Source organism: Cyanistes caeruleus, chromosome 11 (assembly GCF_971803275.1).
Source record: "Cyanistes caeruleus chromosome 11, bCyaCae1.hap1.1, whole genome shotgun sequence".
Lineage (NCBI taxonomy): Eukaryota > Metazoa > Chordata > Aves > Passeriformes > Paridae > Cyanistes > Cyanistes caeruleus.
In genome coordinates, this window is record NC_141711.1 from 17,496,253 (window position 1) to 17,518,109 (window position 21,857).

The following is a 21,857-nucleotide window of genomic DNA, read 5'->3' on the forward strand; positions in this document are numbered from 1 at the left end:
TATTTCATCACCCAAGAATTCATCCTTGTCTAGACAAAAGATTTTAATACAGGCTGTGTGAGATAGGCTGTGATATCTGTTAGTTTCCATTTCTGTTCAAGCTACAGAGCATACAGGCACACCACTGAGTTTCAGAGAAACTCCTGTAATCCCAGCTTTAATTTACACTGATGGAAAGAGATTTCCACCTCTTTGGCAACTGCCTTCTGTGTGTAGTGTTATCCAGGTCACTATTTATGATTTCCTTTATTTCCTTCAACTGCTGGTTTTTCAGCATTTTGGCTTTTTGAGGGTCTGCCAAGCCCAAACTGCCACTCACCAAGCTGGAGTTCAGTCCATGGAGATGGAGAATCTGGAACATCCTGAGGCTTGGAGGACTGTCTTCCTCCTCTATAAACACATTTTATGTTAATGTTTCCATGAGGGATGAGATTTAAGAGGTCTATATACAGTTCTTTCATGAATCTTTTCAAGTGTTCATCCACATTGCAGAGAAAAAAAAAAAAAAAGGAGAAACAGAACATTTTCTGTTCTTCAGCAACTTCCAACATTTTTATTCCTTGCTCCACCGATTCTGGTAGAGAGTTGTACAACATGCCTTAGTACTGAAACAACTTCAAATCATCCTGACCTTACAAAATCACAATCTTTACTTAGATTTGGCATTCTTTGCGAATACTTGGTATATTACAGAAAAGTGCTAAAGAAACAGGTAGATACCTGTTCATTGTACCAATGAAAAGGCAAGAATGTGCTGCTGTAAATACTTTTCCAGTGAAGAAGCAGGAAATCGACTGTTTAGAGCAGTGTCCTTACACAGGATCCAGTGAGACACTGAAAGCTCCTCAGGAAACATTACAAGAGATGAATCAACAATCCTGACAGTGGAGAAGGGACTGCAGTGCTTTGCAAGCAGAGGAAACACAACAAAATCTGACTTCACAGCAGCTGTGAGCTCTCAGAGTTGCTGTTGGGATAACGAGCAGTGAAGGATTTGGCCAGGAAGGCATTCTGCCAACCCTGCAGGAACCTGGGAGAAATGAACACCCAGGATTTTGTTTGTACAATGCCTAATTTGAGGAAAAAAAACACCTAAAAAACTCAACCCTAAAAACCTGACTTAGTCCCTAATGTGAATTGATCTTTGTGTGTAAGTTGACTTTGATTTTAAAACAGTGAATTGGCTTACGTTTTCCAAGCTTAAGTCACAGGTACAACACATATTGTGTTACAACAAACAACACAGAAATACTTTCAAAGGCATCTTTGGGATGAAAACTTTAGAAGTATTTTACAGGAATAATAAAAAAAAAATAAATTACTTTTTCATTTTAAATGAACAGCTATTAAAACCCATGACCCAAACAACATGTAACATTGACATGAGATGAGATACATTACACTAAAGGCCAGTTAATTACCACAGTGGTATGAGGCTTCAAGTAAATTAGGAGGCACTTTTTGGCCAAGCAGTAGTCCCTGATTCAGTGGTCAAGTCCCAACTCACAGAAACACCTGAAACAAAACTGCTAAAGCTTTCTAAGACTCTAAATTCCTAAATAAAAGAAAAGTGCAGATAGAAATGCAGCAAAAAGCAGCAAAAGGCCCCAGAGGGCACCACCCAGGTCTGCTGCTTCCCTTCCAGGATTATGGAGCTCCAACACAGCCAGGGCTTCACACAGCAATAAGAGGAGCAATAAAACTCCAGGGACATGGGAAAACAGACACAAGGAAAGGCAGCAGCAGTTAGATCAGAGCAAGTCCAAAGTGGGACAGGCTGAACTCTGCTCTGATTGAAGGGAGCACTGAGTACTTGCAGAATGCCAGGCACTGAGACGTGGTGTGCTCTGTACCAGCCCACGTGGAATGGACTGAGTGACGCCAGCACCACAATCTGATATCCTCAACATCCCCAACACCTAAAAGCTAAATCTTCCAGCAAACAAAAGGAGGTACTTTTGTGGAGGGATTTAAGTACCAGTACATGAATAGGCTACTATGAAATATTGCTATTAAAGTCCCTAACATAACAAAGAAGAAGACAATAATGGGCAACTCAAGCCAGAAATTCCATATTTAGAAGCACTATAGAAAGCATTATTGATATTTAATGTACTTAAACACACTAATGTTCCTACGTGTACTTCTAATAAGCATACTTAGTAGAAGATTGTATCAATTTAGAGGTTAAAAAAGTTTAAAGGCAGCAGTTTGTGGCACTCTTGTAAAGCACAATGTGTTTTGGGGAAGAAAAGCGCAGCACTGAGCGGTCCTTAAGAAATCATGTCACCTCAGTTAGGTACAAAGTTCTCCAGCTGGAAGACCAGGTCTACAGCAGCATCCACATCTGGCACAATGTGGTCTGGTTCCACCAAGCCAGGGTCGAACCTGAAATCCCTGTGGCCGTGGAACACGCTCTCAGTTATGCTGTCCCTGGTGTCCAGGGGCACCTCGGTGTGGGGGTTGTACACCCCGGTACAAACCAGGACAGACCTGCAGTGGGCAGCAGCTGCAGATGCCAGCTCGTTCTCCCAGCTGAGGCCAATCTCACTGTCCTGGGAGAGCGTGGCAGGGCCTCTGCCTCCAGAAACCTTGGCCTGGAGGCGGGATTTGGAACCTGTCCTGGAGCTCTCCAGGTAGCGGTTGTACAGGTTAGCGCCGTACACATCCGTCATCAGATTGTCCCTGCAAACGAGAAATCCAGTCAGCACTGCAGCTTTAGCTGTCAAAAATCAGTCTTACAGTTTCCATTTAACAGTTCATTGTACACTTTACACAACTTTATGTGGAACTGGGGAGACAGGGAGAAATCCAACCCCGCAGCTGTTTTATTGTACCATTTTCATGAAGCATGACAGGATAAAAATGAATCACTCTCCATGTTGCAGACTGGGGCAAGGGGAGAGAAAACCGAGGTATGAGCAGCCCATGAATGAGCTTACTATATTTCCAAAAATCTTGGAGATTCTGGAACAGTCCTTAATACAATACAGCTTTATCTTCTTCTCTGAAAAGGATTCTGTGATGTGGCAGCACAGGCAATAGCATATGACCAACCTAAATTACCTCAGAGATAAAGTCTAGCACTACAGTCTCTGTCCTTTGCTCAAAGGCAGTTGGTGTTACACCATCAAACCTAAGAGAATCAACATCCAGACAAACCCTTTTTGTTAGATTAACACAGCCTATTACAGAAAATAAATAAATTAATAAAAAATCTGGAGAACTCTTAGTTGCATATAAAACTACCTTCTGAAGAAATTACACATTAAAAGAGCAAAGCATCGTTAATTTTTAATATTAGAAACCTCATAAAAAATACACCATAACACCAACGAAGTCAGATGGTCTTATAATGGTAGGAGAAACAAGCTGGTGAGAGTTGTGTGTTTTTCTTGGCTGGCATTTACACATGTGAGTAATTTCCTGGTGCATTTGTCAGGCTCAGCTCGCCTTACCCCACAGCATAGAGGGTCTGGATGGGCTGCTCCCAGCTCCTCTGCAGGGCCTGAGCCCGGATCAGGTGCTCTGCATATTGGTATGTCAGCCTGCTGGGTTTGCCCATTAACACCTCGTACTTCAGCTCTTTGCCAGTGATCTTCTTGTAAATGTTTTCCAAACAAACCATGAATGTCCCGTGCCCAAACCTACACAGATAGAAATCCAAACCATCAATGTTCCATCCCCAAACCTACACAGAAATAAACCCAAACCATGAATCTCCCGTGCCCAAGCCTACACAGATATAAATCCAAACCATGAATGTTCCGTGCCCAAACCCACACAAGATATAAAACCAAATCGAATTAAATTAAGCACAGATTAAAAACATCAAAAAAGGCTTTTTTTTTATTTCATGATTTTTTAGGAATAAATCATGTCCTGTAACTATCAAATTCTCCTCAGCATGCAACATTTCTGCAGCTGGTTCACTGAAAATTAAGTGCTATTTAGCTGAACAACAGACACCACAATAAACCCACATTATTGGGATGGCACAACAGATTTATCTAATTTTAAAATTGCTCGCTGGAGGTATCCTGGCCGCCTCACGGTAGCCTGAAGCCATCACACATAAATCTTTTTCAATGTGCCAATTAGAGATGGCCTTTGCTTCCAAAGATAAAAATCTGAGCAGATCTCTGACCCAGGATTCAGGCAGCAATCAAGTCACAGTAACAAGTTTCTATTTCAAAATTACAGACTGAGGGGAAGGGAAGGGAAACAAACCTATTAAAGAAGTACCTTCTATTGAAAGCAAAATCAAAACCACTCTAAGAGGTCCTGGCACCTTGTTCTGTGTGTTCTACTTGTTTTCTCTTGTGTTCCTTAAAGAGCTCACTGCATTGTTCCCAGCTCAGAACCACTCACTGCTTTCAACCAGCAGGGTCAGCTCTTTACCCTACCAGGAAAAGAGAAATACCAAAGAGGGACCTAATGAAATGAAACAATGGCCTTGATAATTTTTTTTTTTCATTTTTGCCTTTGAACTGAGGCTCTGAGGCCCTCAGGAAAAATAACTTCTCTTTCTCCACTGTTCTGGGAGTGAGGAAACAAAAGGGGTTTTTTTTTTTGAGCTTAAAAGCGGTTTTTCTCTTGAGTGACTGATTTCCTGGATGCAATAATGCAGCCAGCAACAAGGCAGCATTAGCTGAAAGTGCATTAGAGATGTGGCATTGGAAGCCAAGCCCTGCTGTGAAGCTCCATCAAGCATTCTGTATTCAAGCGTTGACTCTGAATCCTACTGGAAAAATGAGGAAGCCCCAGATAAATCCCAATTCTATGAATAAAGCACTTACCTTGGGGACTGTGCCTCAGCCACCCACATCAGGTCCATGTTACAGGCAAGCACGGGAATGTGAGGGTAGTTTTCCTGCTCATAGGGATTTCCAGGATAGCCACTTGTCAGCAAAACATCAATTATCAGCTGCAGGCTGGTTTCCCATCTCACTGGCTCCCCAAACAACACCACAGCTGTGAGAGCCACAGTTACAGAACAGGAATGGAATTGTTAGCACTGAGTCTCTGACACGGGGTCTAAAACTTGGCCTAAAGAGACTGAACAAGTAATTTAATACAACCAGGAACTGATCAAACAGTCACATTAATTTAAGGGCTTGATATATCACATGCCCATCCATTCAAAATCTCAGAAGTAACAAGACCCCACTGCAAACTTGACAGCTTTAGGAGTTTTATTTCACAGGTGAAGTTTCTCCAGAAATTACAATATTGACTTCTAAATTGTATTTCCAAGTCTTCCATAACTCACTAGTTCTCTGTTTACACACAGTACATGAATACACCACCTGTAATGTTGATTTGTTCATCTCAGAACAGAATTTGGATGCTGTATTTAAAAACTGCTTTGGTCTCCAGCAATAATCTGACATGGATTTTTTAAAATCCTAAGGTCCTATTTCTACTTTCCTGTAGTTCAGATGAGATGAGAGTGAACACAAGGCCCTTGCCATACTACAGCTCCATCCTGACTACTGTAAGAACAAGACCAATTATTTCTGAATAATGAACATCAGTTAATTCCTCATTTATGAAAGGAGGGCGACAATAGCCTGTTAAAGGCAGATGAAAAGGAAAGGAGACCTCATATAGCCTCCAAACTTCAAAACCCAATGGCTGAAAGCTGCATGCACTAAAAAACAGCTCTACAACACATGATGCTTTCAAATTAATGACAGGTGTCATTAACAAGGAAATTTTAGGATTGTCTCAGACAAATTTCTGAAGTGCCCAACAAATCTAAAAATAATTTCTGAAAATAAAATAACATAAAAATATTTCATTTATTAATGGATAGATGCAAGTTAAATAAAGATAACTGACCCTCAATCTTGGGAAGCTCCACAGCAGAAGGAGACTGCAATAAGAAAAAAGTGAAAGTTTTTTTACAAGATTAAACATCTGTTTTAAACAGAATAAATTCAAGCACAGCTCCCACAGCTGCCCCCTGCCAGGGAAATGCACTCTATATTGACATATACCTGATGTCAGTTCACTCAGAAAATTGTGTTTCCACTCTGACACCTCTGGCCCAGGGACAGCAGTGACTGTGCTGTACCTGCACCAGCCTCCTGCTTCTCCTGAGCTGTTTTAAACAGCTTTTTAACTGGAGTTTTTCAACTCCAGCTCTTAAAATTACTTGTGTTGCAATTTTAGCTGTTTAAATTACCTGTTTAATTAGTTGTCTAAATTACTTGTATATAAAAGTACAGATGTTTATTTTTTCCAGTAGTACCAAGACATTTGAAAAATAGTTTTTGAGATGTTTTTCTTTAACACTTCTGATAAAGAATGCACAGTATAACATGTAATATATTTGCTAAACAATTAAGAGTTTGCACTTCATTATTTACTCTCTGTGGGGAGAGTAAACACTTTAACAGGTTCTTGGGCTCATCCACTTGGGTGAGGAGCCCAGCTGAGGGATGGATTCTGTGAGCCATGTCCCTGTCCCAGGGGGGAAATCCTTTTTTTAGGCTGGCTCTGAACATGAGCAGCACACCCAGCTGTTCACTTCTGCTTCAAACCCTGCACAGCTCAACTGGCACCACTGTACCCACTGTAAACATTTAAATAGTGCTACAAACAGCAAAGGGAGATCTTTGAGGGAAAATGATTTCTCTTCAAAGCATTCATTTACAATCAAAGCTACCTCATACCAACACAATCATATATTCAGGGAAAAGCTTACGTTATCTGCCATACTTTCTGAGGAACTAATCAGCTTCCCAGGACAGACTTTGCATTAGGTATCTGCATTAGATTGTGAGTTTTCCTGCAGCAGTAGGTTTAAAATCAAAGGCTGGGTTAAAGAATTACTACTGAGAGAAAAGAGTTGTTCTTGAGAATGCTTTGTTAATAAAACAAATAAGGAAGCAGAAAAGTAAAGTCAAAACACAGTGTAAGAACAGCAGCATTAGCTTGGTAGTTAAATATTGACCCCTGTTATAGGATGTCATGCAATGAGCAAACAGAGATGTTTAAAACAAAAATCTCCACTCACCAGGACATTGGGTCTTCTGTCATGGTCAACTGCATCGAGGAGAGGGCGTTTCTCCCGCAGGGCGTCAATGGTGATGGGCTGGCAGAAACCAAGGCTGGGACACAGCAGCTAAGGACACACAACTGCTCACAGGAAAAGGTCTCCAAACTGCTGATTCCACTTAAACCATTTAAGTGTACTCAACTGACAAATTACTTAGGAATGAAAGCAATGTCAAGGACAGACTTTTCCTTCTGTGAGACAGAAAAGATGATCGTCCCACTGCTGATAAACGAGAGACCAAAGTTCTTCTCTTTTGTTTTCAGTCTTCTCATCTGCTTCTCTCTTAGCCAAGCCTAATGAATTTTGACCATTAATTGGAATGTTCCTTCAATACCTTTTTCTCAGTTTTGTACTTCAGAGCTTATGTTTAAAAGATGCATACACATTTTTGCAACTCGTGATTGACACCAACTTTAATGAAAATCCCACTAAAGGAAGAAGTGCAGAAGGGACTTAAAGGAAGCCTGAGCAAAGCTTATGCAAAAGTTAAGATTATTAAGTTACAGTTTGAAACTTTGATACCACCAAGTTATCAATATAATTCAAGTTCTTTGGGCACTCAGTATAAAGCCACATCCAAAACATAAATTTGGCACCATACTAAGAATTATCATTACTATTTATTACTGCATTTGAAGGGTTGAAATATTTGACTTTCACTTAATCCATGGGATCCCCTGAACCTGATTAAGGAAAACACTGTGACAGAAAGTTGTTGGTTTTTTTAACTCTTTTTTTTAAAGATACTCTTGAGCAATATCAAGAAGTGGTCCTTGTCCAGATACCAGAACACATTTTTCATGATAACGCTTGAACATCCGCAGAGGACTGTGTGACATCATCACTTGATCTTGTGAAATCTGTTTGGGATTTAAAAACAAAAGGAGTTTTTCAGAGAAGTTGTTTACACATAGACTCAATGAACAGATGTGACAGATTCCAGGAATTAAGTAACAATCAGCATTTTCTCCTTTCACAAATGATGTATTGATAATATGTCAGAAAAAAGTAGCTTACTGACCAATTGTCATACATACTCCTTTGAGCTCCCAGCTCTATTCAACATGAACAACCTTTCCTCTCCTAGTTTTATAAAACCACCAAATTCATTTGGAAATAAAAATTCCAATAAATTATTCGGAAATCATTTTCCTTTAGAAAAGGAGAATCCGAAGGGGCCTGGTTCCAATCGTGGGTCCTTTGCTGGACTGCAGCTCTGATTTAATAGTGCCAGAAGATCACCTGATTGCAGTTTACATATCCCCACCCCTTCAACAGGAGAGGGATTAACCAGTAAGATTATTATTCTGGAAAGATGCTCCTGTGAGCACCTTTCCAAAGAAATACCTTTAGCTTTACTGTTGGAAAAATCACACTGCCTTTAGCAGTGGAAATTCCATTAGCTTTGGACAGCATTTTTTACTTTCAGCAAAGCATGTCAGGGGGCTTAAAGGGAAAAGCAGACCTGATTAACTGAGCAGCACTTAATGGAAGATAATACATCTGACACACTCAACATGATAATGAAATAAATGGGATTTAGGTGACTCACTGGAACCCCCAGCAGGTGAGACAGCTGGTCAGCTTTCTTCTGGCGCAGGCAGTTCCCTGCGTTGGTGACAAAGACCACGGGCACCAGGAACTGTCCCTGGGAGTTGACCAGCTTTTGGAAGGCTGTTCTGGCAGCAGGAATGGGGGTCTTCCCTCGCACCAGCACCCCATCAATGTCAAAGAGAAATCCGAAGGACGGCAGCACGCTGAGCTGGAAGGAGGGATGAAATCAAACGTTAGTTCTGTCTGTCCTTACACATACTTAATAGGGTTTACAGCAGCTGCAGCCCCCTGAGAACAGACACCTCCAGTGGGAGCAGGGGATCTATATGTTTATGTAGTAGAACTGTTCTGTTCTACAAGTTTGATTACAGCCAAGTGACTGCTGTGCTCCCACACACACCTTCAGTGCTGGTTTCACTTAGGGCAGACTAACAGGGAAAGTCAGCACCTACACACAGGTGCTGCTCAAGTCACTGAAGTGCATCTCCTTGCCTGCCTTTGAGGCAGTGAAGAGCTGGACTTGGTGAGCCCCAGCGAGGAAAGATGAGCTGGGTGATAAGGGCAAGGAGCAGAGAGAGAGAGAGAGGACTGTTGAGCAATGAAGCTGTTACTGGATCAGGCTGGAAAAGCACAGAACAAAACCTATCATCTAAAGCTCATTTCTCTCCTGAGCCTGAAACAGAAACAGGAACCTTGGGATTTATCATCAGTGATGAAAAGGGACGGGTTAAGGGCCGAGGCTGAGCGTGATGGAGGGAGCAGGCACAGAAAGGTCTGCAGCCATGGGAGGTGGCTTTGCTAGGGGAGCTGTCTCAGGGCACGCACCCACAGCCACCTGTCTCCTGTGCAGGAGGAGAAGGGCCCTTTGCCCACTCAAGCAGCACTTTTGTTCCACATCAATTATTCACCTGCCACACTTTTCCTGCAGCTGGGCACAGCACAGGGACAGGCAGTGCTGGGAATGGGGATGCAGCTCAAACGAAAGGGAAAATCCACCCCCTTACACAGCCCGAGTTCATAACGTCAACACCGTAAATATATTGCATTACTATTCATTTAAATTAGGCTGGGGTTTTGTCTTTACATGCAAGAACTCCCCCTGAAGCCCTCTCATCTCTCCTCTGTAGAATCACCACCCTTTTGATTTGAAGAACAAAACTCCTGGAGTCCTCGTCTCCACACAGCCCGCACCGATTTCAGGAAAGCTGTGTCAGAAATAACCCAACTTGCTGCAGAGATGCTGCTAAAGGCTTGCTAATAAACGTAGAGCAGTCTTCCCAGGCTTTGTGAATGGGTACATGAAACTGCTGAAACTATAGTGGTAATAGAACAACTCTCTAGCAGATGCGATTCTTTACGTTAATTTTGCGACATATAAATAAGAGATGTAAAGATAACAGATTACAATGGGAACTTTACAGTGAGTAACGCTAACAGAAAGAAAAAGAAAGTATTACGTGGGGAAAAAAAGCACTAAGAAAAGAACTGAACACATACATATGACAGATATAATGATAAATAGAGATAATGATGTGAACAGCTTTGTTTCCCTTTTGACCCGAAAGAAACTGTTGGAGACAAGAGTGCGGTGCCGCACAAGCAAAGGGACGCGGTTTCCCTCGTTCGCTCTCTAAGAGCAGGAGCACACGCAGCCCCGGGACCGGAGTATCCGGGAAATCTGTCCCGGCGTCCCGGGGAAGCCAGGATACCGCCGGGCATCCCCGGCCAGGGCGAGTGGCCCTGCCGCGCTCCGCCGCGCCCCGCACCCGTTTCGCTTTCGCTGCTCCCCGGCCCGCCCGGCCCGGCCCCGCTCACCGCGCTGTGCCCGCTCCGCTCGGCCGGGCGGCCGCAGCTCCCCCGGGCCGCCGGGAGCCGCCGGGCGGCCCCGAGCAGGGCGCGGAGCGGCGGCAGCGCCCGGCGCATGGCGAGCGCAGGGCAGCGTCACCCGCGTCACGGGCACACGTCAGCCCCGGCCGGGACAGCGCCCGCCGCTTCCCCGCGCCCCGGACACTCCGAGCACGCTGCCACGGGCTCGGCCCCGCCGCGGCAGCGCCAACAGCGCCGCTACATCCCGACCGCGGAGATAAGGCTTTCTAAATTGAACAAAAAAGCAGAAGAAACATCCTGTCTGGTTGCGCCTGGCCAAGGGATGGAGGGACCGGAGCGTGTCTCTGGCGAGGAAAGGCTGAGGGAGCCGGGCAGCGCCGGCCTGGGAGCGGAGCCGAGAGGATGGAGCCGGCTCTGCTCGGTGGTGCCAACCATTGGGACACGAGCAACGGGCAGGAACTGATGCCCAGGGGGGATTTCTTCCCTGTGCGGTGACTGAGCGCTGGAACAGACTGTCCACAGAGGGTGTGCAGTTGTCTCGCTGGAGCTGCCCCAGGCAGGAGCTGTCTGGACAAATCCTGTGCTCTGGGATGGCCCTGCTGGAGCAAGGAGGTTGGACCAGATGCCCATCCCTTCCAACCTGACCCATTCTGTGATTCATTTTTTGGGAAAAAGCCTGTCATGCAAAAACACCACCGTCCCTCAGCTTTGCAGCCCTGCAGCTAGACTTGAAAGTGAGACGAGCAGCACAAAATGTCATTAGTTAATGGATACTCTGCAAAGCTGTCTCTTTTTATCTTGCTCATCTGCTAATGAAGATTAGGTAAATCCACTTATTTCCTAGCGCTGCCAACAAATATTCCTCACCACCCCTCTGACTGCAAGGAGAAACTGATCCTTCAGTGACTGCACTGTGATCTCCAGACACAGAACAAGGGAGGTGCCCTTCGATCTGCACCACTGACGTGGCTGGCATTAAATGAAACACACAAATACATTTCTAAGAGACAAAAGCAGGCCCAAATCCATGCAGCAGACAGAACAATTAGCGAGTTTATCCCCTTGGTGCTCAAACCAGGATCACACACAGAGCAGAACTCTGAAGCAGACATGTAAGAATACATAAAGTAATCGTTTTATAACCTGGCTGTGTTCAGGGCTGACACATTCCAGGGATGGTATGAGCCATAAGCCTGGCACCACACACACATCCCAGCACAGCTGCACACTCAGAGTTGAGGCAGAGCTCCGTTCTCCAGGACAAACAGATCAGTTTCCTGGCTGTGGCCACAGCAGCTTCCCCACCCTGACTCCACCAGCAATTCCAGAGCCTGGCAGGACACAGGCATTTTGCTATAGGCCACTGTGGCAAATAATTACTCTGCAATTTGTTCCCTCAGATGCAGCCAAGAGCACTCGGCTCAAAATGCTTCACAGTCAGAGCTACAGAGAGAGGATGTGGCACAGCAGGGCCAGGCAGCAGCCAGTTTGCCTTGCAGTTACACACTGCATTTTTGTGCATTTATTCCTTTTCTGTGTTGATTGGCAGAGATTAGCCCTGTCTTACAAACTTGCCTTTTACATCTTGATGTTGGTCACATTCCTTTGAACGTTAATGTAATCACAATCCTGTTGCTTTTTCTCATTCTTTCCATTTATTCTTTTGTATTTCTGTTATCATCACTGTCCCTGATCTGCCCTTACCCTTGTGTCTTCTTTTAACTTACAGACAACCCTCAGACTGTATCAGGCCAGAAAATTTTTTTTCCCCCCCCAGTTATCTCCAGCATATAGTTTAGCAAATCTACAGCAATTTATTACAAGCCATAAAGACATTGTTTGCTGCTTTCTTACAAAGCAGAGAAAGCTGCACTGCTGACAGCAAGAGAGAAGAGTATGTTTGTGATGTTAGTTGTCTGCTTGCTACCAATAATTGAGCTTTTAATTTTTTCTGTTTTTTTTTTTTAAATGTTTTAATTTGGCAGCTATGCTTTCCACTTTTTCAATTCTATTTTTTTTCTTTATTTGATTGCTTGCATCAAGTAACACAAAGCTTGTCTCTATAATTCAGAGCTTTGATTGTTCTGGAGTGGATTATTCACAACAGATTGTAATAGATAAATACTGAGAGCATCCACAAATGCTGAATGGTCCCAAACTTGGCTATTAAATACTCTGTTCCTTAGACAGAAATACTCCATGGCTGCAGATGTCCAGTTTCAAATGCCATTCATTCAGACCTGTACAACAGTATTAGTCATCCATAAGACTCTGACCAGGCTCTACCTTGCCTCTTGTCCCAGGATTCAGAAGCCAAGAGCAGTAGGGGATGCAGAGCTTCAAATCCCTACAGGGATGTGTGTATGATGATCATCTATGATCCCAATCTTTGGCTACCGTTAGGGAATCATCACAATCCTTTGAGCTAGAACAAAACAGACACCAGGTTGTAAATAAGTTTTAATAAAAACATTTGAACAAGGTATTGCAAAGTTTTTTTACAGTACCTGCTGGAATATCCAGCAATTCATCCAGGCACACTTACAAACCACAAAAAGGGTAACAGGTTTTAGACATTGCATGTGTTTTAGAAAGAAACAAATCTCCTCCAAAGTCACTCATAAGATCTGCCTTCAAGCCACCTCTAGACAGGTTCCAGGTTATTCTGGTAAACTAAGCAGGAGTCATAGTGTAAGTTACTTCTCAGCTCAACAAAACCCAGCATGAGAGGATGTTCACACTTACAGTCAGGACAGAGCAGACAGGATGGCAGGAACACCATGGGTTTTTTTCCAGGACTGAGGAGCTCACTGGGAGTGGTTCTGGGAGAGGCCCCACTGCACAGACCCTTTCCCAAACTGAAAGTACTGAAGACAGCTGTCAGATGCAGAGACAAGTTCACCAAGGTTTGACCTTTTCCAGCACTGGAGTAAAAGTCATCCTAGAGGAGAAACCAGAATGATGGTTCTCCTTCTGCACACCACACTGTAATTCCAGCAGTTTGCTCCACATCCAAAGGAACTTTCAGAGCTAAAACCCATTGCTACCAGAACTTAGGAACCTGTTGCTTTCAGAAGGATTACACACAGGCCAGGACACTGGTGTGATGTTACAATCCTAGAAGTGTCTTTGCCTCCTCGCTCTGTGCCAGGAGGGTTTCACTGGCATACTTCTGGAGCAGCTCCATCTTCTTTCTTCGTACAAGAGCTTCCTCAATCTGCAGTGACAAAAACAGGGTGGATTCAGCTCAGCTGAGATGCTGAAACCTCAGATGCTCAGCCATACACTTCCCAATTTATGGAATACTTAGGAAGGTTTTGGAAATTCTGAGATAAAAAGGGTTATAGCATTTGCAAGAGGATTAAACAGCTGCAGAGTCAAGTCACAGAAATCATAAATTTAGGGCACTTTTACTGATGACCTGATGTAAATTAAGACGTATCCAGCAAAAGCCAGTGTGCATCTCTGCAGCTGAATGCTGTTATGCCTTACCTCCTGTTGAGTTGGCACTGGAACATGTGCAATAAATTTCTGTTGGCCGTCTTCACCTTCTCTCTCCTTGGCACCTTCCTCATCAGACTAAAAAGTAAAAAAAATCACATCAAGTTTATTTTCTACAGAGGTCATAAAAAACCCCCTTTTCACTTGCTTTGCCAGAAAGAACAAAGCATGGTCAACACTACAAACATAGGAATGAGTGAAGAGGACTGAGCACCAAAGGAACACAAGGTTCACATGCAGATCCTGCTCCTTGACATTTTCAGCATTACTGCTTCTGTTTCCAAGAGCAGTGAGAGCAGCACCAGCAAAGCACTGCTGCATCATGATTCAAGTGTGAACAAGGCCCTGCACCCCTTGGGTTTTCACAGAGTGACACTTTCACAGTGTGACATTATCCTGTCCTCAAAGCTGCTTGTGCTGCTACTGAGGCAGGCTGTACTCAGGAGCCAGACTGAGCAGTGTTACTAACCCTCTACCTGACAAAAACAGTGTACTTGAATCACAGCAAGGTGCTTCTCACTCCAGTGAAAGGTCTGTCCTCACCTGCCAGCCTCCAGCACCCCCTAAACTTGGACCAAGAGCACTCTCCTATTCCTGATTCTTACTAAGCTGTGTAGGGGGTCAGGTGGGGAGAGGAGCAGGACAGCAGCAGACAGGTCCTTGGCAGAGTAACAGCAGGTCCAAGAAGGCAGATGAAAAGTCACATCACCTGAGCCATCCCCTACCTCTTCCTCATGGACAGCATAGATGTTTTCTTCCTCCTCCTCTTCACCTCTTGCAAGTCGTGCTTCTCTCTCCATCTTCCATTTTTCCACTGCTTCTGCTATAACTGGGGAGCAAAGGAAAATGGCAAGTGTGGCTGAGAGCCAGTCAGAGCAGCATGGTCTTATCATCAGAGCTTTTCCAATGGACTTAAAACTTCTAGCCTAAATCCTCTACACCAGTAAGACACACGTGTAGAATCTTGATGTAGGATGTAATAAAATGCATCAGTGCATGCTGATATACTGTCACAGTGTGGTACTTGCTAATGCCTTCATTTAGGTACATTTTAGACACTAAATGTCACAGATAAACACCAACCTAGTTTCTCTGACCTGAGCAGCAGGGTCACATGAGCAGGCTAAGTGGCTCTTACAGCTCTGTAGCCTGTCAGCAGCTACAGGGATGCTGATCACTGTGTGATTAATTAAACGTGACTATGCTCCTCACACTGACCACCCACCTAAGGCTATTTCTCCATCTCAGAGGGTATTTCTCTTATTTTGTTACACAATCCCAATTCTGTACCTTGCTGCCAGGCTGCTGCATCTCTATTACAGCAGAGTGACAGTAAGAGCACTAAAACAAGTTTTAAGAAGCTCAATCAGTAACATGGCCAGTGCAGAAGACCCTACAGAGGTGCCAGATTAATGCATCTTGGCAGGAGGACCAGCAGGCATTCCCCAAGCTCTCACAGATCACGCATCAAAATTCTCTCCCTGAGAGAGCAAGACCTAACCACTTTCACATGGCTTGTGTGTGACTCCCTAACAGAAAAGGTACCCAAATTTAATTAGTTTTTTCAATACTTCATTTCAGAAAAGCTTTACTTAACAAGGTAAAAACTGCAAGGTCCCAAACAGAAAGGAGTGGGAGCTGTTGGAACTCCCCACACAACTTCCCTTCCTGCACTATCCAGTGCCTGCAGCCAGCTCCCCTTCCCCCTTAGTTTGGGGCTCCAGGCTCTGCTGCAGGACACTGATAAGTGAAGATTTCCTTCAGCCTCCCTTCCTCCTTGCCCCACCATCCAATCAACAAGGCATGACCTTGAATTCTGTGAACACCTCACCAACAGAGAAGGGATAACTGAGGGTCAGCCAGTGCTCAGCAGAGAACTATTTAGGAAATTTAAAAGTGGTCTGTGCCCTCTTGATTTGAGCCACACAAATCCCAGAAAATGGCACACAGTGCTGAATTCTGAAGAGATTTTCAGGAATTAAGACTTGCCATCCCAGTGTCTTCACCAGGGAAGTCAGTAGAATAATGCTAGAAAACTATCTGAGCAAACACATGGATAAATATATTATATTGTGAAGAACTAAGTTCCAAAGGAAAAAATATTCACAAAGTGTTGAAATTCCAAGAGAGATGACATGGCTAAATTAACACAGCCCACCCAGACTACAGAGTTTCCAGCAGGCCCCTCTAATCTGGCAGTAAAGTAACCAGCTATTTTTATGGATAAATAAATAATGAGGTGAGACAGGAAACAGATGGTAGGGTCAGTTTTCACAAGGGAGATAGAACTGCTTGGGTTCCACCAATCTTGCTGTAACCTACTTTTCTACATCCTTAAGCAGGAAAAAGGAGTGGGGGAAGGAGCTTTTGCTTTGGTAGTGAATGACTTGCTAAAATATTGAATCATTTACAGTAGTAAAGATGAAATCCAACCCTAAAGCACCTCCCCCCTGAAATGCCTTATTTCATGGATACCCATGTGACAAAGTCTGACAGCTAAGCACAAGACAAGGCCTGCAGCAGGGGGGACAAGATTCCTTAACTTCAGAGTCCACCATCACCCCTTCCTGGGCTGCCCTGTGCAGGTTTGTAATCTCACACACCTTTCTTCTCATGTTCCTGCTCCAGGGGCTCCAGAATGCCATCATCTTCATCCCTGTAGCCGTAGTACTCGGCATCGATGTCCTTCATGAGCTCAGCCCGAGTCTTCCGTGGGGGTGGCAGGGCTGCAAGAACACCACTGTCACCCACCAGGGCACCTCCATCACCTGCTGAGTGGCCCCAGCTTGTCCCCAACCTCACAGCACCCACAGCTGCCTTGTGCCAACAAATACCCAGCATGATGGAGCTGCTGCCAGCGCTGGGAGCACTGGTGTCACCCTCTGGTCTGCACAAATCAGTTCCAGTACAGAGTCAAAAATTGTCATTATTCCCATCAATTGTCATTATTCTCATCAATTCCCATAAATGTAAGGCCCAAGCAATTCTCACTCATTCCATGAGAAAGTTTCATCCCCTTACATCCAGTTCTTCATTATGAAAACTCATTTTTGCTTCAAAAATGATGTTCAACCCAACTTTCCTTTTTTCTTCATTTTTTTCTAGCCCTGAACTCTGAGTACTATTCAGAACTTCTCAATGAAGTTTGTCTGTTATGTTTCTATAGGACATCAGTCCTTACCATTTGGAATTCCTGGTAGAAATCAGTTTATTCCTTTTTATATTTCCTTAATTGCAAACAGCCAAAGGAGCTCCTGGCATTTAATTAATTACCTGTGCTCAGTGTTTCACTGAGCTGACCTAAGACATTCAGAAATGCTGTTACCAGCACTCCCCACAAACTACAGCAGCATTTTACTCAAGATATTCTACTACACAGATTCATGTCTGGGAAGAGCTGCTCTTTACTTACGTTCCTTTTCAAAAAGTTCTCTAACTCCTGGCAAATCCTTTGCAGCCCCAAAGTATTTGTAGCCTCTGTTTCCTGGAACTTCTTTCCCTTCATGATCTAACATTTTTGGGCCAATCCTCTGAAAGATAAACAGAGTTCACAGTTTAAAACTTTCTCCTAACACATTTAGAAACATTTTAGGGGCTGCATAAAATTAACACTGGCCAAGCCACTGATGGGTAACTAAATGTTACATATTTTTCTCAGCAGTCACTTCACTTCTAAGCAGAACAACCTTGCAGTACAACACATTCCACACTTACAGCATAATCAGGACCTCCCAGCTCCTTTATTCTGTACTCCCAGTGTCCTTTCTCCCTCAGAAGTTTGTTTATTTCATCGTTCAGGTCCCGAATTCTGAATTCACCCAATCCAGCTGTTAGAGAGAAAAAAACCCCAATAAATCAGGCAGCTCACAGAAACACCAGAGAATTTGCATAAATTTCAGAATTTATGCAATAGAAACAGAATAGTTCACATGAAATGGGATTTTTACTGTAACTGCTTATGATTGGATATTCAAAAAAATAAAACAGTTAGAAAAATCTTACCATTTTGGATCTGTGCCACTTTCTTGGAAATCTCCCCAATGATCTAGTCAAATAAGAACACAGAAATTCACTTCTAGATCAGTAGAAGGAACAGAGAAGACAGAGCCAGATGGTCTGAGAAGTGCATGTCAATAGGACAAGTAACAATAAAACAGAAGGCGTAATTCTGATTAAATTCAAGGGGAGAGAAATCATTAGGAAGATAATCAAACACTGGAACAGCAGCCCCAAAAACCTGGAATCTAAATCCCTGAAGATGTTAAAGACTCAGCTGGACATGGCCCTGGGGCAACCTGACATGGTAGAAGCTACTTTGAAGACTGAGCTTATCTTAGAAAATGTTCTGTGATTTAACTGTCAGGGACAAGTGTGGAAAACCGTTGTAAGCAGGCTGTCTAAACAGGAAGTGTAAAGTTCTACCTCCTACAGAATTAGAAAATCCACAGGTTGACATTACCTGTCTCCTCCATTTCTCAGCTTTGGGCAGCTCATTACACTCTGATGCAAGAAAAGGCCTTCGCTCCTGTCAGACAGAAAACCACACACATGAAATTCAGCTGAGCACTGGCACACAGCATTTCACACAGGCTTTAATGCTCCATTAATGCCAAATTATGTTACCAAGCTCCAGGGCTTTCTGCTCCCACAGATTTTTAGTTAGTGGAGAACAATAATGATTTACAGCCCTGACAGATTAAACTATCACAGACTATAAAAACCTATTTAAATCCACTTTATCCAAACCAAAATCTCTCACCTGTTTTTTCAAAACACCCCATAATCCTCTCCAATACAACAAACATTCCATTCAGGACAGTTTCACCATTTTCAGCATACACCACCTCCTTAAGGTTAAGCTTTTCTCAATTACTGCTACTAAATGATGAAATTTTTTCTACAGAGTACCTTCTTCTCAACCTTTTTCACATTCCATTGGCTTGCTTACACAACCTAATGCATCATCTTGCTTCTAGAGTTTTGTGTGCAGTTATTTTGTCCCTTTCCCCAGCTTTACCTTTTATTAAAATGCTCTGCCTTTTTACTAAGACATCCACTTTTTATTACAAGATATTAAACCCCTTTCCTCTGCGTAATATGCAACATGAAACAGAAAAATAAAAAAGGTTTGGAGAAACTGTAGTGGAGAATTTTCCTGACTGTGAGTGAAATACAGTCAGCTGAAGTATTTTCCTTCTAACTGGAGTCAAGCACAGGACACCTGGGCTCTGAACAAGGCCTGCCTTCCTCCCTGACTTGAGCTACCAAACCTCCGGGGCTTTTACTGCTCACCTTGACTTTTCCTTCCTCAAGCTGGGCTTGCCGGAATCTTGCCAAGGCCGTCCTAAAGAGAAGAAAACACATTCACTTTTGCAAATCCACATTCCAACAGGAACAAGTTTTGCTCTGGATGTTTATTATAGACTTCATTACAGTCTGTGGAAAACAAAGGTCTGAACACATTCACTGACCAACTCCCAGCTCTTACAGCTAATGACTTCTCAACACTAGAAATCCTCAGTGGCTCAAGCAATGCTTCCTCAAGCAATGCTGACTGATTCCTCCTATCTGGCCTGGCTTCTCTATTCCCAAAATGGGAACTGCCTAAAACCACAAAGGGTCCTTTACAACACATTTCCGTGCACTTATCCCCGAGCCTGCAGGGGGACAGGTACAGTGCTGCAGGGCCTCTCCTGCACAGAACCACCCAGCACAGCTACAGGAGCTGCACAGCACCAGGTGCGTGTGTGCAGGTGCCCTCCAATTCCCATGGCCTCTGGGCTCTGTACAACTGAGTACCCAGAAGCATCATTAAACTGTTGGTGCTTTAAAAGAGGCTGCACAGCGAGTTCTGTGGGATAGCCAGGCACAGGCAGCAGGCACGGGTGTGTGAGATGAGGTACAGTCAGTGCCAGTGGCCACAGATGTGTGAGACCAGGTCCGGCCGCAGCCTCAGCCGGTGTGACCCAGGACTCGAGCAGTGCCCACGCTGCAGTGTCCCCACCACACTCACATGGCCTTCTCCGCGTTGCGAGCCTGCAAGACACAAACACAGCGGCCTCGGTCACCGCCGGCCCCGCCGTGCTCCCGCCTCCAGCGGTCCCAGCCTGCGATCCCCTCCGAGCCCCTCGCTGGGCAGTGGCACCAGGGGACAACCGAGCGGTCCCTCAGCCCCTCGCTCACCATGGTGCCTCTGTAGCACTCAGCCCCTCAGCCCCGCACTCACCATGGTCCCGCCGTGCCCCTCAGCCCCGCACTCACCATGGTCCCGCCGTGCCCCTCAGCCCCGCACTCACCATGGTCCCGCCGTGCCCCTCAGCCCCTCACTCACCATGGTCCCGCCGTGCCCCTCAGCCCCTCAGCTCCGGCCTCTCCGAATGTGCCGCTCCCGCAGCCGCTCCAAGCCCCGGAAGTGAACCCGGCTCTGCCCCCAGTGCGCCTGCGCGCCCCGGCGGCACAGGATGCAGTGACGCCGCGCATGCGCTCCTGGGGCCGGAGGGGAGCATGGAGGGGTTTGGCTCGGGAGGGAGCTCGGGGACCTTGCAGTGCCACCCCTGCCATGGCAGCGACACCTCCCGCTGTCCCTGGCTGCTCCCGGTCCCGTCCATCCTGGCCTACGGCACTGCCAGGGATCCACGGGCAGCCACAGCTCCTCTGGGCACCTGTGCCAGGGCCTGCCCACCCTCACAAGCAAAGGAGCTCCTTCGAATGCCTGATGTAAATTTCCTTTCAGTTTGTACCCGTTCCCCCTTGTCCTGTCACTCAGTTCCCGATGAACAGTCCTTCTCTGTAACCATTTAATGAGTCTGCCATATGGAATGAGGGGATGCCTCCGTATTAGTGAAAAAGATCAACATGAAACGTACAAAAGATTGGTTTTTTCTGTGTTCCACAATGTTTGAAATACTTCTTGCTTGTCCTGTTCACTTGGGAAAAACTGACTATGAACAGCAGCACCAATGTTCTCACAGAAGGATGACCAAGGAGACACCTCCTTTTGAATTTTCTCCTTCTGGAGCCTTAAACCAGGTTTGTGTTCCTCAGCTTTTTAATCTTTTTTTTGTATAAAAATACAGATTTTTAGAGGAAAACTTCATTTTGTAGCTGTCAAATATTTAAGTCCAGAAGACTTCCAGGTCTTTGTAATCAGAGGTGCAAGCTTTACTGCCGTTTAACTAAGATAATTGTGTGCAAAGACTTAATTTGTCCCAGCCTGCCAGGCTGAAGCACCACGTGCTGTGGATGTGCACTATGCCAGGAAAACCCACAGGTTCCACCCGTGCTTCCAGAACTGACAGGAATGTTACCCTGACAGTACCTGGTGATGCCAACAGATGCACAAGTGCCAGTTCAGCTGTCCCCAGCACGGCTGCAGACTGCTGCCTGCTCCTTCTCCCTGCAGGGACACACATCAGCCTGCTCCTCGCTGCTGCAGCACACACAGCCTTGGGGATGGGGAAGGAAAACCTTTAGAGTGACAATTCAAACACAAGCTGAGTCCAGCACGCTGTGCCTGCCCCTAACTGCAGATTGCACAGGATCTGCCAGGGCTTGAGCACAGCCACCAGCTCAGAGGCACTCCAGGCAAAGCCCAATTCCACACCAGACATTAGCACACCCCTTCTGCAGTCCTGCCTTAGGGTGAAGCACTGAGCTCCTGCACACCAAGACTATATTCACTGGGTGGATGTGAAGATCTGCTGTTTGTCAGCTCCTCACTGAACCAACATGGCACAGCCAGCAAGGGAGAAATGCTGTAAGTTCCCAGTGCCACTGTGAAAGCTCAAACACCGCTGGACAGAACTGACCCACTCAGAGTTTGGAACTCCCTGCACCTCCAGCAACCTCTTCCTTTAATGGTTTTTCCATTAATTGCTTGAACTGCACCAGCACAGATGTGATCAGCCCC

The 21,857-nt window shown here is 45.0% G+C and overlaps 2 protein-coding genes across 5 annotated transcripts; both read right to left on the reverse strand.

Annotated features, from left to right (window-relative positions):
* Positions 1-523: 523 nt before the first annotated feature.
* LOC111935340 (haloacid dehalogenase-like hydrolase domain-containing 5) lies at positions 524-10,595 on the reverse strand. Of its 2 annotated transcripts, XM_086845933.1 has the most exons (9): positions 10,436-10,557; positions 8,619-8,828; positions 7,814-7,926; positions 7,025-7,118; positions 5,845-5,878; positions 4,800-4,974; positions 3,459-3,647; positions 2,494-2,685; positions 524-2,397 (listed from the first exon to the last, which is right to left on the reverse strand). In XM_086845933.1, the coding sequence occupies exons 1-9, from the start codon at positions 10,541-10,543 to the stop codon at positions 2,292-2,294; spliced, it is 1,221 nt and encodes a 406-aa protein (XP_086702059.1). In that variant the 5' UTR covers positions 10,544-10,557; the 3' UTR covers positions 524-2,291. The 2 variants fall into 2 exon arrangements, with proteins under 2 accessions (XP_086702059.1, XP_086702058.1); XM_086845932.1 differs by having other exon boundaries at positions 524-2,685; positions 10,436-10,595.
* Positions 10,596-12,083: 1,488 nt separating this feature from the next.
* On the reverse strand, positions 12,084-20,436 carry ISY1 (ISY1 spliceosome associated protein). 3 transcript variants are annotated; one of them, XR_015275013.1, is made up of 12 exons: positions 20,280-20,436; positions 19,962-19,984; positions 19,241-19,292; positions 18,408-18,473; positions 17,951-17,993; positions 17,663-17,775; positions 17,361-17,478; positions 16,552-16,674; positions 14,674-14,777; positions 13,940-14,026; positions 13,193-13,664; positions 12,084-12,872 (listed from the first exon to the last, which is right to left on the reverse strand). XR_015275013.1 is itself a non-coding variant. In XM_086845935.1 (11 exons), the coding sequence occupies exons 1-11, from the start codon at positions 20,280-20,282 to the stop codon at positions 13,557-13,559; spliced, it is 840 nt and encodes a 279-aa protein (XP_086702061.1). In that variant the 5' UTR covers positions 20,283-20,436; the 3' UTR covers positions 12,895-13,556. The 3 variants fall into 3 exon arrangements, 2 of the variants coding, with proteins under 2 accessions (XP_086702061.1, XP_086702062.1); XM_086845935.1 differs by lacking the exon at positions 12,084-12,872 and having other exon boundaries at positions 12,895-13,664; XM_086845936.1 differs by lacking the exons at positions 12,084-12,872; positions 20,280-20,436 and adding an exon at positions 20,175-20,253 and having other exon boundaries at positions 12,895-13,664.
* Positions 20,437-21,857: the final 1,421 nt, after the last annotated feature.